Source organism: Pleurodeles waltl, chromosome 4_1, assembly GCF_031143425.1.
Source record: "Pleurodeles waltl isolate 20211129_DDA chromosome 4_1, aPleWal1.hap1.20221129, whole genome shotgun sequence".
Lineage (NCBI taxonomy): Eukaryota > Metazoa > Chordata > Amphibia > Caudata > Salamandridae > Pleurodeles > Pleurodeles waltl.
In genome coordinates this window covers 438,186,216-438,201,107 of record NC_090442.1, presented here as the reverse complement: position 1 = coordinate 438,201,107, position 14,892 = coordinate 438,186,216, and the positions used below count along the sequence as shown (strand labels likewise).

The following is a 14,892-nucleotide window of genomic DNA, read 5'->3' as shown; positions in this document are numbered from 1 at the left end:
GACTTCCAAGGGGAAATCGACGCGACGCCTACCGTGAGATCGAAACTTCGACGCGCAGCCCCGCAGAACGACGCGCAGCCGGAAAACAAGCAGGAGAATCCACGCACAGACCCGGGACATCTGGTAATCCCCGCGATCCACGAAAAGAGACTGTCTGCGCGCCGGAAAACGACGCCCGACTTCCCCGCGTGGAAAAGAACGACGCAAGTCTTTGTGTGCTGAGGAGAAATCGACGCACACACCCTTTTTCCACGCATCTCTCCTCCTGTGGCCCTCTGAGGAGATTTTCCACCAGAAACCAGGTACTTTGTGCTTGAAAGACACTTTATTGCATTCTAAAGACTTAAGACACTTTATATCACTTCCCTGTGATATCTCTACAATTTTCCATTGCAACTTTATTCTTTTTGACCTACAATTATCCTGATAAATATTATATATTTTTCTAAACACTGTGTGGTGTATTTTTGTGGTGCTATATGGTGGTATTGTATGATTTATTGCACAAATACTTTACACATTGCCTTCTAAGTTAAGCCTGACTGCTCGTGCCAAGCTACCAGAGGGTGGGCACAGGATAATCTTGGATAGTGTGTGACTTACCCTGACTAGAGTGAGGGCTTTTGCTTGGACAGAGGGTAACCTGACTGCCAACCAAAAACCCCATTTCTAACATTGGTGATCAGCGGTGAGGATAGGACTTGTATTTGTGCAGTGACATACAGTAGCTAAGTATCTCACTACCTACCCACAGTTGAAGGTCAACTTGGTTTTTATCTCTTTTTGAAAATCAGTTTTTTCCTGACAATTTTCAAAAACTAAATCCTCACTCAACATGTCTCTGACTGGGTCTCAGACAGGGGACTTTGACCTAGTCCAGTTGGATACATACACGGTCAAACAACTAAGAGGATTCTGCAGGGCATTAAGGGTACCCACCCAAGGGGCCTCCAGAAAGGAGGACTTTCAAGTGGCGCTGAGGGCCTGGGCAGAAGCCCATTTAGAGGATGATGAGGAAGGGGAGCCAGAAAATGGCCCCTCAGAAGGATTTTCACTATCTATGGATGGTGTTACCACTGCAATTGTGCACCCTTCCAGACCAGGGAGCAGTGTCTCCATGCAAAGCCTGACCGCAGAGGAAAGGAGAGAGGAAAGGGAGTTCCAATTGCAAATGGCAAAACTGAAAATTGAGGCGCAACAGGAGGAGAGGAGGGCAGAAAGAGAAGCCAAACAAGCTGAGGCTGAAAGAGCAGCCAAACAGATTGAAGCTGAAAGGACAGCCAAACAGATTCAAGCAGAAGCTGAAAGGGCAGCCAAACAAGCAGAAGCTGAAAGAGCAGCCAAACAAGTGGAAGCTGAAAGAGCTTTGGCTGAAAAGAAACTATTGTTGGCTCATGAACTGAGTCTCAAGGAGCTGGAGATCAAGGCAAGACAGTCTGAATCCAGCAATAATGGTGGCAGCATACAGACAGGACCTGCTGGAGAAAAGAAGGTTCGTATACCCAAAAATGTGGTGCCCAGTTTTGTGGTGGGAGATGACATAGATAAATGGTTAGCTGCTTATGAAGTGGCACTAAGGGCTCATGAGGTTCCTGAAGGGCAATGGGGGGTAGCTATGTGGGGTTATGTGCCGCCATTGGGGAGGGACACACTTCTCACATTGGATCCACCGGATCAAAACACATACCCACTCCAGAAAGCCACTTTACTTGCCAAGTTTGGGCTGACCCCTGAGGGATACCGTCAGAGGTTCAGGGACAGCACCAAACAAACCACACAAACATGGGTAGATTTCTTTGATTTCTCTAGTAAGGCACTGAATGGATGGGTGCGGGGCAACAAAGTAGCAGATTATAAAGGTTTATATGACTTGATCCTGAGAGAGCATATGCTTAATGTTACTTATACAGATTTGCGCCAGCACCTAGTGGATAGTAAGCTGACTGATCCCAGGAAGCTTGCTGAGGAGGCGGACCTCTGGGTTAGCACCAGAGTGTCCAAAAAGGTACCTGGGGGGGACTCCCACAAAGGTGGTCAGGGTTCCCAACAGAAGAAAGAGCGGGGAGATAAACTTACAGATAAGGAACTCTCTAAAGGCCCCCAAAAGAATTCCCAGGGAGGGGGTGGCAACCCTTCCTTTTCCAAATTTGGGAAAAAGCCAGGGACATTTGACAAGTCAGGAAAATCTAGCCCCAAATGCATGGAGTGTTACCAATATGGTCACTACAAAGGCGATCCACAGTGCCCCAAGAGGGCACCGTCCACTACCGGACAGGCACCTGGGTTGACTAGTGTAGCACTCGGGGGGAGATGGACCCAACTAGCTTTGGGGAGCAGGTAGAGATTTCCCTAGTGTCCCTGGGAGAAGGAGAAATGGTGCCCAAGGCCCACATGCCCAGAAATACTTCCAAGTACCGGCAGTGGGTCACCATTGATGGGCAGAGGGTGGAGGCTCTGCGTGACACAGGAGCCAGTATGACTACTATCAAGAGTCAGCTGGTGTCAGCAGAGCAGATAGTACCTAATACTTCCACCAGGTCAGAGTCGCTGACAATCGCGAGAGTCACCTACCGGTGGCTCTGGTTCCCTTTGAGTGGGGGGTGGTCTCTGGTACTCTGAAAGTAGCTGTGAGTCCTGCCATGCCTGTAGATTGTCTGTTAGGCAATGACCTTGAGCACACTGCTTGGAAAGAAGTGGAGCTCAGGTCTCACCTGGAGATGTTAGGGTTACCTGAGTGGGTCTGCATGACCACACGGTCCATGGCTGACCGAGAGGGAAGTCAAGGGCATCTGGAGCCTGGAACGATGGCCCAGAGAGCTGCCAGGAGGAGGGACCAGGGGTGCGGGAAACCGGCCCCCGCTGTTCCCACAGTGGCTGACGGGGCTCCTGAGGAGGAGGCTTCCGAGCCAACTGGGGAAGACATTGCCGCCCTAGGTGACTTACCTGAGCTTGCTGGCTGACAAGTTGAGGGTGGACCCACCAGGGAGGAATTCTGCAAGGCGCAGAAAGAATGTCCCACTCTAGAAGGTTTGAGGAAACAAGCCTCAAACCAGGCAGCCGGCGACGCCTCTGGCGATCACCACCTATATTGGGAGAATGATCTCCTCTACAGTGAGCCTAAGGTTCCGGGCTTTGGGGCAGCACGTATGCTACCGATGTTACCGAACCTTCCTACTGGGTCTGGCTCACGACATTCCCCTGGCAGGACATTTGGGGCAGGGCAAGACCTTTAACAGGCTTGTCACCCACTTTTATTGGCCCAAAATGAGGACACACTCAGACAAGTTCTGCAGATCCTGTCCTACCTGCCAGGCCAGTGGTAAAGCAGGAAAAAGGGTTAAAACCCCCCTGATTCCACTTCCTGTCGTTGGCACCCCCTTTGAAAGGGTGGGCATCGACATTGTTGGTCCCTTGGACCCCAAAACTGCCTTAGGCAACAGGTTCATCCTGGTTTTGGTGGACCATGCCACCCGTTACCCAGAGGCAATCCCTCTAAGGACAGTAACTGCACCGGTGGTGGCCAGAACCCTGATGGGGATATTTACCCGTGTGGGATTCCCCAAGGAAATAGTGTCTGACAGAGGCACTAACTTCATGTCTGCATACATGAAGTCTCTGTGGGATGCATGTGGTGTAACTTACAAGTTCACCACACCCTATCACCCCCAGACGAATGGTCTTGTGGAGAGATTCAACAAGACCCTGAAAGGCATGATTGGTGGCCTCCCTGAGGCCATGAGGCGTAAGTGGGACGTCCTCTTACCATGCCTTCTCTTTGCTTACAGAGAGGTCCCCCAGAGAGGGGTAGGGTTCAGTCCCTTTGAACTTCTCTATGGGTACCCTGTCAGGGGACCCTTAAGCATTGTCCAGGAGGGATTGGAGAAAGCTCCAAAGACACCCCCTCAGGATGTGGTCAGCTATATGTTGGCCCTCCGCAACCAGATGACCCGCTTCTGGAAAGAAGCCCAAGATAACCTTGAGGCCAGTCAAGAGGTGATGAAACAATGGTATGACCAGAAGGCCACCCTGGTAGAGTTTCAACCTGGAGACAAAGTGTGGGTAATGGAGCCAGTAGAGCCCAGAGCTCTCCAGGACCGCTGGTCTGGCACATTTGAAATAAAGGAGCGGAAAGGGGAGGCCACTTACCTAGTGGACCTCAAAACCCCTAGGAATCCCCTAAGGGTGCTCCATGTGAACCGACTAAAAGCTCATTTTGAGAGGTCGGAGATCAACATGCTTCTGGTCACAGATGAAGGAACGGAAGAGGAGAGTGAACCTCTCCCCGACCTCCTCTCTGCCCAAGAAGGTGATGGGTCAGTAAGCGGGGTCATTCTGTCTGACTCCCTGACTCTAAATCAGAAAGGAGACTGTTATGAGCTGTTGGAGCAGTTCTCCCCCCTGTTCTCCCTTACTCCTGGGCTGACCCACCTCTGTGTTCATGATATTGACACCGGTGACAGTCTCCCTGTGAAAAACAAAATTTACAGGTTGTCGGATAAGGTGAAGGCCAGCATCAAGGAGGAGGTCTCCAAGATGTTGACTCTAGGGGTCATTGAAAAATCCAGTAGTCCCTGGGCCAGCCCAGTGGTATTGGTCCCTAAGGCTACTGCCCCAGGTGCGAAGCCAGAACTCCGGTTCTGTGTGGACTACCGGGGTCTCAACTCAGTCACACGGACTGATGCTCACCCCATCCCCCGAGCTGATGAGCTCGTGGACAGGCTAGGCGCTGCCAAGTTCCTGAGTACGTTTGATCTTACTTCAGGGTACTGGCAGATCGGCCTAACTGAGGGGGCCAAGGAAAGATCCGCATTTTCAACCCCGGATGGCCATTACCAGTTCCGGGTGATGCCGTTTGGGTTGAAAAATGCCCCCGCTACCTTCCAACGGTTGGTTAACGGGGTCCTAGCTGGCAAGGATGCCTTCTGTGCAGCCTACCTGGATGACATAGCTGTCTACAGTTCCAGCTGGGAGGAACACCTGCTTCACCTCAAGGAGGTGCTTCAGGCCCTGCAACAGGCAGGCCTGACCATCAAGGCCAGTAAGTGCCAGATTGGGCAGGGTTCCGTGGTGTACTTAGGACACCTAGTGGGTGGTGGCAAGGTGCAGCCACTCCAGGCCAAGATTGAAACTATCAAGGCCTGGCAACCACCCCGAACACAGACGGAGGTGAGAGCCTTTCTAGGCCTCACAGGATACTACCGCCGATTTGTCAAGGGCTATGGTACCATTGTAACACCCTTGACAGAACTCACTTCCAAGAAGCAACCTAAGTTGGTGAATTGGACAGAGGCTTGTCAGAAAGCCTTTGACGCCCTGAAGGAAGCCATGTGCACGGCCCCCGTACTCATGGCCCCTGACTACTCCCAGGAATTTATCGTGCAGACAGACGCTTCAGAGCATGGAATAGGGGCAGTCCTAGCACAGCTGAATGAGGAGAGCAGAGATCAACCGGTAGTCTTTATTAGCAGAAGGCTATTACCACGGGAACAGAGGTGGAGTGCTATTGAACGAGAAGCTTTTGCTGTGGTCTGGGCACTGAAGAAGCTAAGACCCTACCTGTTTGGGACTCACTTCCGGGTTCAGACAGACCACAGGCCCCTCAGATGGCTCATGCAGATGAGGGGTGAGAATCCAAAACTCTTGAGGTGGTCCATTTCCCTACAGGGAATGGACTTTACGGTGGAACATCGCCCAGGGGTTGACCACGCCAATGCTGATGGTCTCTCCAGGTACTTCCACCTTAGCGATGAGAGCTCCCAGGAGGTCGGGTAGCTCTCCCCACTTTCAGCTGGGGGGGACACATGTTAGACCTGACAGCCTTAGGGTAGTCACCCCTAACTTTTTGCCTGCCTCCCTCCATTTTTTTGGACACTGTTTTTGCTGGTTTATAGACTCTGCGCACTTTACCACTGCTAACCAGTGCTAAAGTGCATATGCTCTCTCCCTTAAAACATGGTAACCTGGAATCCTACCTGATTGGACTATTAATTTACTTATAAGTCCCTAGTAAGGTGCACTTTATGTGCATAGGGCTGGTAAATTAAATGCTACTAGTGGGCCTGCAGCACTGGTTGTGCCACCCACTTAAGTAGCCCCTTTTTCCTTGTCTCAGGCCTGCCATTGCAAGGCCTGTGTGTGCAGTTTCACTGCCACCTCGACTTGGCATTTAAAAGTACTTGCCAAGCCTAGAACTCCCCTTTTTCTACATATAAGTCACCCTTAAGGTGTGCCCTAGGTAACCCCTAGGGCAGGGTGCTGTGTAGGTAAAAGGCAGGACATGTACCTGTGTAGTTATATGTCCTGGTAGTGTAAAACTCCTAAATTCGTTTTCACACTACTGAGAGGCCTGCTCCCTTCATAGGCTAACATTAGGGCTGCCCTCATACACTGTTGAAGTGGCAGCTGCTGATCTGAAAGGAGCAGGGAGGTCATATTTAGTATGGCCAGAATGGTAATACAAAGTCCTACTGACTGGTGAAGTCGGATTTAATATTACTATTCTAGAAATGCCACTTTTAGAAAGTGAGCATTTCTTTGCACTTAAATCCTTCTGTGCCTTACAATCCACGTCTGGCTGGGCTTGGTTGACAGCTCCTTGTGCATTCACTCAGACACACCCCAAACACAGGGTACTCAGCCTCACTTGCATACATCTGCATTTTGAATGGGTCTTCCTGGGCTGGGAGGGTGGAGGGTCTGCTCTCACACAAAGGACTGCCACACCCCCTACTGGGACCCTGGCAGACAGGAGTAAACTGAAAGGGGACCTGGTGCACTTCTTAGCCACTCTTTGAAGTCTCCCCCACTTCAAAGGCACATTTGGGTATAAAACAGGGCCTCTGCCCTACCTCATCAGACACTTGCTGGAGAAGAAACCTGAACCAGAAACTACATCCTGCCAAGAAGAACTGCCTGGCTGCTCAAAGGACTCACCTGTCTGCTTTCTACAAAGGACTGCTGTCTTGCTGTTGCCCTGCTGCCTTGCTGAACTCTTGTCTGGCTGTGAAAGTGCTCTCCAAGGGCTTGGATAGAGCTTGCCTCCTGTTCCTTGAAGTCTCAGGACCAAAAAGACTTCTTCCTTTCACTTGGACGCTCCGTGCGCCGAAAATTTCGACGCACAGCTTGTTTCGCGGCGAGAAAAACGCCGCACACCGACGCTGATCGACGCGACGCCCTCGGGACGATCGAGACTTCGACGCACAACCTCGCAAGGACAAAGCCGCCCGACTTTCCTGGAGAAATCGACGCGACGCCTTCCGTGAGCGCGGAACTTTGACGCACGGCCTCGCAAGGACAACGCCGCCTGACTTCCAAGGGGAAATCGACGCGACGCCTACCGTGAGATCGAAACTTCGACGCGCAGCCCCTCAGAACGACGCGCAGCCGGAAAACAAGCAGGAGAATCCACGCACAGACCCGGGACATCTGGTAATCCCCGCGATCCACGAAAAGAGACTGTCTGCGCGCCGGAAAACGACGCCCGACTTCCCCGCGTGGAAAAGAACGACGCAAGTCTTTGTGTGCTGAGGAGAAATCGACGCACACACCCTTTTTCCACGCATCTCTCCTCCTGTGGCCCTCTGAGGAGATTTTCCACCAGAAACCAGGTACTTTGTGCTTGAAAGACACTTTATTGCATTCTAAAGACTTAAGACACTTTATATCACTTCCCTGTGATATCTCTACAATTTTCCATTGCAACTTTATTCTTTTTGACCTACAATTATCCTGATAAATATTATATATTTTTCTAAACACTGTGTGGTGTATTTTTGTGGTGCTATATGGTGGTATTGTATGATTTATTGCACAAATACTTTACACATTGCCTTCTAAGTTAAGCCTGACTGCTCGTGCCAAGCTACCAGAGGGTGGGCACAGGATAATCTTGGATAGTGTGTGACTTACCCTGACTAGAGTGAGGGCTTTTGCTTGGACAGAGGGCAACCTGACTGCCAACCAAAAACCCCATTTCTAACAGATATTCACTGACGATCGTCCAGTCAGTGATCTTGGACACCTATGGTGGGAGGTGCCCGGCCGGTTTGGCACCCACTGGACATTGATTACTGAATGTGCTCTAAGACTGATATAAGGACACTGCTTTGAAACCTGTGTTGATGTGCGAGCGCGGTGGCATTCTCCACCATCTTTCCTTTTACTATTCATGCATCATGTGCTGGGAATATGTCCTTTCTTTTCACCACTTCTTGGTGGTTCAGTTATCACAGTGCATCTGTGCATGCCAAAGCATTCTTGAGGCGCGCCTGTTGTAGAGAGGAAATCTTGCAATGAATGGAGTTCTTTGGCTCCTTGTGAGATAGTGCAAGTACAGAAGCCTAGGTTTTCAAAAGGTAGGGTGGATTGCCTCATGGTGCCATCATCTATGGTTCCCCTTCACCAGTCACTAGCCTGGTGATATATCAGCCCCATGCACATGGGACATGACAATGGATTTCAAGTTGTTTTATTGTATTGATCTTTGCTTTTAATTAACTCAAGGCTGCCAGAGGTTATACCTCTCAGTGATTCTTTAGCTATTTTAGGAAGTATGGCTGTAAAGCAACACTTGGGAATTTTACAGAAAGCATATTTTATTGCAGGGAGAGTTTCTCTGACATGAGTGACTTTGCATACAAAAGTGTGGTATGTGAGGGTGGAGTGGCCATAACGTGCTTACAATCCAAAAACTGGAGATGGGTGAGAATATGTACTTGGGCGCTACATAATAAGTACATTCTTAGGTATTAAACTGCATATGTTTACAGTTTATTGCACAGAAAGGTGAACTGATTTGCCACAATAATTACAGTCAAATGACAAAGCTGGAAGTAAAGTCCATGTCACTAAGTTCCACGGTCAAAGCCTGTTATACCGTACCTCCTCCCTCCTTGTGGTTTGTGCAGAGCTTGTGTAGTTCTCAGTTAAAACTAAGAAGTTCCCACCTCTCTGAAGGTAGGAATGGGTATTTTAGAAAAAAACGAAAATAGCCGTGTGGAACAAATGCAGCACAATGCGTGAGGGTTTATTGGGTGCGCTGGGGCAGAGAGAACTCGATCCTCTCACCAAACATTGGTACATAGACGCTAATAGATGAGGAACATTGGCCCCGCACATAGACTTTGTTTTGTTTCTGCCATTGTTCTTAATATATAATCACCACCCGTGGCTTTCGCATAAAAATCAGCTCGTGCCACAGCAGGCCCGCTTGCTGTATGAGTTAAGGATAGTCTGAATCGAGATATCACATTCTCTTCTTGACTTCCTGATAGATCCGTGTGACTGCACATTAGCGTGTAATGGATCTCATTGACTCAGCGGCACGTGGTATCTCTATGATAACGAAACAGTTCCAACTACTTATATTTTGTGTTTTTAAAAAGGTAGATTATACATATTTTAATGAATCAACACACATTCGAAGAATACCTAAGAGGAAAAGGCTTTGTTGCTGTGATAGTAATCTAAAACGTATACACGTATACTGTAAATTGACTAACTTGGTTAAACAAAAAGATCTGTGAAACTGTAGTTTCTGTTTTTGTACTTCAAACAGTCTTAAACTAAATTATTTTACACTTACTGAAAACATTTATTTCTTTAGACGGTTCCGCAGGCAAGATATTCGGCATGGAAATGCAGTTCAGCAGTGCTTCGGACAACTCTTTAATGGTAAGTTTCGGCAGTTGTAAGCTACTGAGTATTTAACATCTCAAATATTTCTCAGCTATATGACTCCAAGTCAAGCTGAGTCAAGCTCCTTTTATTGCACATACTGCAATACCCAAGTAAAATGGTTTTAGGGATACTTTCGAAATGGCATTCAAAAAGGGAATGAATGAATATATTTAAATGCTTTTCTTGGTCCACAGACCTGTAGAAAATGTTTAGAATCTACCGTCAGAAGTATATAGTAGATGAGCCTGGCTCCATATTAAAAACAAAAGGTTAAAACCAGTCAGGATCTCAGGTTATATGCAAAGAATATGAACAAGTAAATGTACACATAACATATTTCAGTGGAGGATATTTGCAAACTGGTCATACTGAAAACCAAACTGGATTTTAGCCATAGAAGAAAATGAAGTTATGAACAAAGAAGGGCCTTGAATCATGCTCCTTATATATCTCTTGCAGTTAGATGATAGAAGAAAAATAAAATTACCTCACTTTGTTAGATCATTACTTCTGATTTCTTGTCTGAACCATCGAGGGCAATAAAACAACCCAAAGAGAAGCCTGATGGAATGTACATCATAACACAACTTATTCCTAAAGATAATGCTTGAGAGCTTGTAGTAAGGTGGATGTAAGCTGACTAGACATAGGCTCTGATTATGAGTTTGGCGGGCAGGCGGCCGCCAAACTCTCGCGGTCGGGTTACCACCTATGCAGCAGCCCTCATGCAGCCCCTATTAGGAGTCTTCCACTGGGCCAGTGGAAACAGAGTTTCCATCTGCTGGCCCAGTGGGAAACAGCCCACAACATTGATGCTGGTGGAAATGTTGCGGTGCGTCAGGTGCAAGAGCACCTGTCATGATTTTTTCAGTCTCTACTAAGAAGACAGTGAAAAGTGCGATGGGGCTGTCCATGCCTAGTGCACCCTGTCTCTGGCACCTTTTACATACTGGTGCAACCGCTTTGTACAAGCTGGCAGAGACAGGACTCCTAATTAGGACCGCTGGCACCGCCAGCCCATCGGTTGGTGAAAAAGTGGCAGTGCCATGGCACGTTCCCCACGGTCATAATGTGGAGGCTGGACTGCCGCCAATGTCATAAGACCACCAGACTCGTCATGAGGGCCTTAATGTCTTCTTATCTCCTACTAGGTTTAGACACTTCATATTTCTTCACCTCTTGCAGAAAGTTACCAAACAAACACTAACTATAGTTTGGTGAGTTTCTTCTCATTTCTTGGCCATCCAGATTCAGTCTATGCATGTCAACAGTAAAAACGTCATATTAAGATTCGGCTTCTTGATACTAGTAAGGTCAATATCCATGAAAAGATTCTGAATAGCTAACCGGTTCCAATGACCCCACTAACTCTATAGTCTGTAGTTTTAAACTTTTTTTCCAATCCCTATTCTACCTCTTCCTTGGGAGCTTTTATCAGATCAGCAGTGTATTCCTCGTCCTGATGTCATCCAAGGACATCATTTTTATAACATTTTAATGGCCCTGAAAAGCAAAACGATTTTTAAATGCATCGATATCTAGAGACAAATGTCACAGTTCTCGAACTGAGATTTTTTAGAATAGTAAAATTTCACTCCACTTCAGCATCACGGTAGGGAGCTCAGTGTGTAGAAAAAATCCTCAAAACGCAAACCTCAGCTTTTCAAAACCACCCTGAAAAAAGGGCTAGTGTTTTAATATATAAAGATTGATACAACCATTGTAAAGACATGATAGGTAAAGTTCCTTTCCACCAGAGAGACAGAGGTTGAAGCACCCATTGCTCAGTAAAAGCATCCCTGCTCTTCCCTGGGAACTCCTATGTCAGAGCCATTGAAGTAAGATGACAAGAGGAGCAAAGGGACTAGTTAGCTGAGAAGATTGTTAGAAGCCATCTTGGAATTAGAAGATATGTGGCTAAATATTTGTGATGTGAAATGTCTGTTTCCGTAATAGTTCCTTTCTTACTCTGATGAAAAAGGTCGGTGCAGCTTTCAAGGAAATCTCTAATTAGTTATGGGCATCAAATTTCCAACAATCAGATGCTATAATATGTATCCTAATAATATGCAAACTTGTGATCCATCGTTATGAATATCCAGCCCAGCTGAAAAACAGCCTAGCGTACCACAGTCACCGGGGGACTAAAGATTGCTTCTTACAACGGTCTGCTAGTATTTTGATTTGTTCTTTGGGAAAGTGAGACTGTCTGTTGCTCACTGATCCAAAACAAATGGATTTACTGCTGGAACGCAAGTGCCCGAAAGCATTGGAAGAAAACATTCATAGTTGTGGTGTATAGTCCCTTTAGTGAGATGGGTCAGAAGGATTTACAAGACTGAACCATGTGGTCCCTGGGGAGATTAGTAGTAGTTCTCCTCAAAGTCACTGCTTCAAGGTGCTGAGCCTAGATTGTGGGAGGAGCACAAAGTGGTCATGGGAAAAGTGCTCATAGATATAGCACTTAGGGCTTCACTACAAGTTGCCCACTATTTGGTGGAAGGACAGTGTTGTGCCAAAATCTTGGATTCGTCCCTGTAGCAAATAATGGGCATTACAGGTTATTCCAATCAGAATGCTGAAGAAGCATCAGGTCGTTTCCTGCACGTCATTTAAGCTCCAATGCGGGCATTTTTCCATTGTAATTTTTAATCTACTTTGCGCATGTAGTAAACGGCAATGTGTGAATGCTCAAAATTAGGAGTCAGGTTCTGTGCTTAACAGAGCAGGGAAATGCGGGAAGGGCATTGTCTAGTTTCCCTGTGGTGCTGTAGGAGATGTACTGTACCTCTGTCCACAGCCCCTGCCTGTGTTTTCAATTGGTGTGGATTCCAGGGTTTTTGGACCTATGATTACCAGGCCCAGAAAGTGCTATTTATAATACCAGGACCCGAAATACCAGGCTACCTTCAGTTCCTCACAGGCAGATCATAATGACATTCTTAATATACAAAATAGAAGAACCAGTATCCAGATAACCCTGGCTTGTGGAAGGAACAAACTTGAAAACCGGAAGTGAGAAATGGCCTGTCCACAGGTACCAACCAGCAGAGAAGCTTATTTAAATTACGAAACCCTTTCAACCTCAGTTTTTGGCAGGGCCAACTTCAAATCAGAGCAGTGATGTCTGCAACGTAGCCTCACTGAAAGCTCGCCATCTACTGATCCTAGTTACGAAACCATCATCGGACCCTAAGTGCAATCTAATCATGCTAAAGAGCATTTAGCTTCAAAAACACGCTAAGAAAACAAACAAGCAGAAACACCAATATTGTGCTTTCGTTATTTGCACTCCCTCTTTCCAGAGTCAACTTCTCTCTCCTAGTTTTTTTTTTCATTTGTCGAAACTTCTACAGTGACTTAAAATGAGCCAATCTCGGTCTGTGGAATTTGTTTCAGACATTGTCAAGGTCAGAAACTGATGAGGGATGTAAGCAGCATTAAAAGTCTTAGGCCAAAAAATAACTTTTTCAAGTGGCCACATTTCCACGAGAGACCACTCTGAGCCATTCTGGTTATCACTTTAGGTCAATCTTTTGTTCCACATATATATTTTAAATGTGTAAATGCGTGATTTTGTAACATGAAAAAATAAATAGTAAATAATACAATGTCCTTTATTTGAACAAAATGAATACACCAAATATCACAAGGTACCTGAAATTCAACAAGTAAGAAGTTGTCCCTGGTGCTGCCATTCGTTCAGAGTCAGAGTCTACATGGTGCAGTGCACAGGAAATTCAGAAGTAGAAGACACTTCAAATTCCCAAAAATGTAATCACTTATAACCAGGTACAGGAGGTAAGCCTGGATTGACTGGGTCACGTGCAAGATCAATTTCATGTGATACTTAGACATGAATCTCCATGAGGGTTCAGCACCATTCCCCTCGCTAGACTATCAAATGCTCCCCTAGAAGATGGAGCACTGGTGATGGTTTCTTAAGATACCAAAAGAAGCAGCATCACCAGTAACAGACTATAACACACCATGAGAGCATTGATACCCATGAGAACCAGCTGCAGTGCGGAACTGGTGGTGCTGCTTTGAGGACCATGGCTACTGCTAGAGTGAGTTTCCCACTCCATCCACCAATCAACAGACTTACAGCAGCAATTTGTGAGAAATTGAAAAAGCTGGCACAAAGACCCACATTTACAAGGAGTTGAACGGCAAAAATGCAGCCACCTGTCTGTGATGAGGAACCCCTTCAACACTTTCACATGATGTCACTATCATACTGCTGAGCTGCTTTTGGTGAAGCTGCCACAAAGGAATGTCAATCCTTTTGTAATCAAAGAAAGCAGGGATTTCTTCTAGTGGAGACCACACCTGCTCCTCCACAAGAGACTCTCCCGCCTACCCAAAAACTTCCATATGGTTTGTAGAAATCAGAGTACTGTCCAATCAACAGACAAAAAAGCAGGATTGTAAGAAGAGGGGTCAGGGAGGAATTGGATAATTTTCGCTTTCAAGCAGAGGCGGCTCCTCCGCAGTGGCGGAGGACCATTGCCCCACTAACTAAGAGCCAACAGCAGAAAAATAAAATGATACTTGAATATTGTTTTATTTTTTTGCTTCTGGCTCAGCCAGCAGGTGAAAGGAGGGGCAGGGCTGGGCCACGGAAGGTGGGAGAGCGGGAAGAAGAATTGAGTGCACTAAGTGTGCATGTGCAGTTGGATGGCCTAAGACGACTGTTCAAACAGATATGCACACTTAGGTTTCTCCAGCCCGGATGTGTAAACAGCTGGGCTTGAGAAACTGCAAAGGCCCCAGGGTTGTGTCTGAGTGGCAGTCCGAGCCACTCAGACCAATCGTGAAGCTGCTTTCATGCTAACTTGAGAATGAAAGCATCTCCAGGTTGCTGGGGAGCCTGTTTTGGAGTCCTATCGAATGCTGAGGCACCAGAACAGGAAAGGAGGACAAGCAAGGTGGCAGGAGAGGATGGCGGTGGTGAGAAATGGTAAGTCTTTTTTATATTTATTTACCCCATCTGCATTGGCCCCGCCACCCCTCCCCTTGATATTTGTGGCAGCCGCCATTGCTTGCGAGCCTTGAAGGAAGGGGCTTAAAAAAACACTGATTGTAAGCAGAATGCCCCATTTTTGACGGTATGAAGAAGAGATTAAATAAGAGTAAAAGCAGGGTTTAGAGTGGTGTGTAAACGAAACCATTTTCAGCTTTTACCCACTACACAGCTTAACTCTGCAGTAC

The 14,892-nt window shown here is 47.0% G+C and overlaps 1 protein-coding gene across 1 annotated transcript in view; it reads left to right on the top strand.

Annotated features, from left to right (window-relative positions):
• Positions 1 to 14,892, top strand: part of SEMA3E (semaphorin 3E) — a 553,526-nt gene that overhangs the window by 508,297 nt on the left and 30,337 nt on the right. The window contains exon 15 of the mRNA XM_069228706.1: positions 9,605 to 9,672. Within this exon, the coding sequence (XP_069084807.1) occupies positions 9,605 to 9,672 (68 nt within the window). The remainder of the gene's footprint in view (positions 1 to 9,604; positions 9,673 to 14,892) is intronic.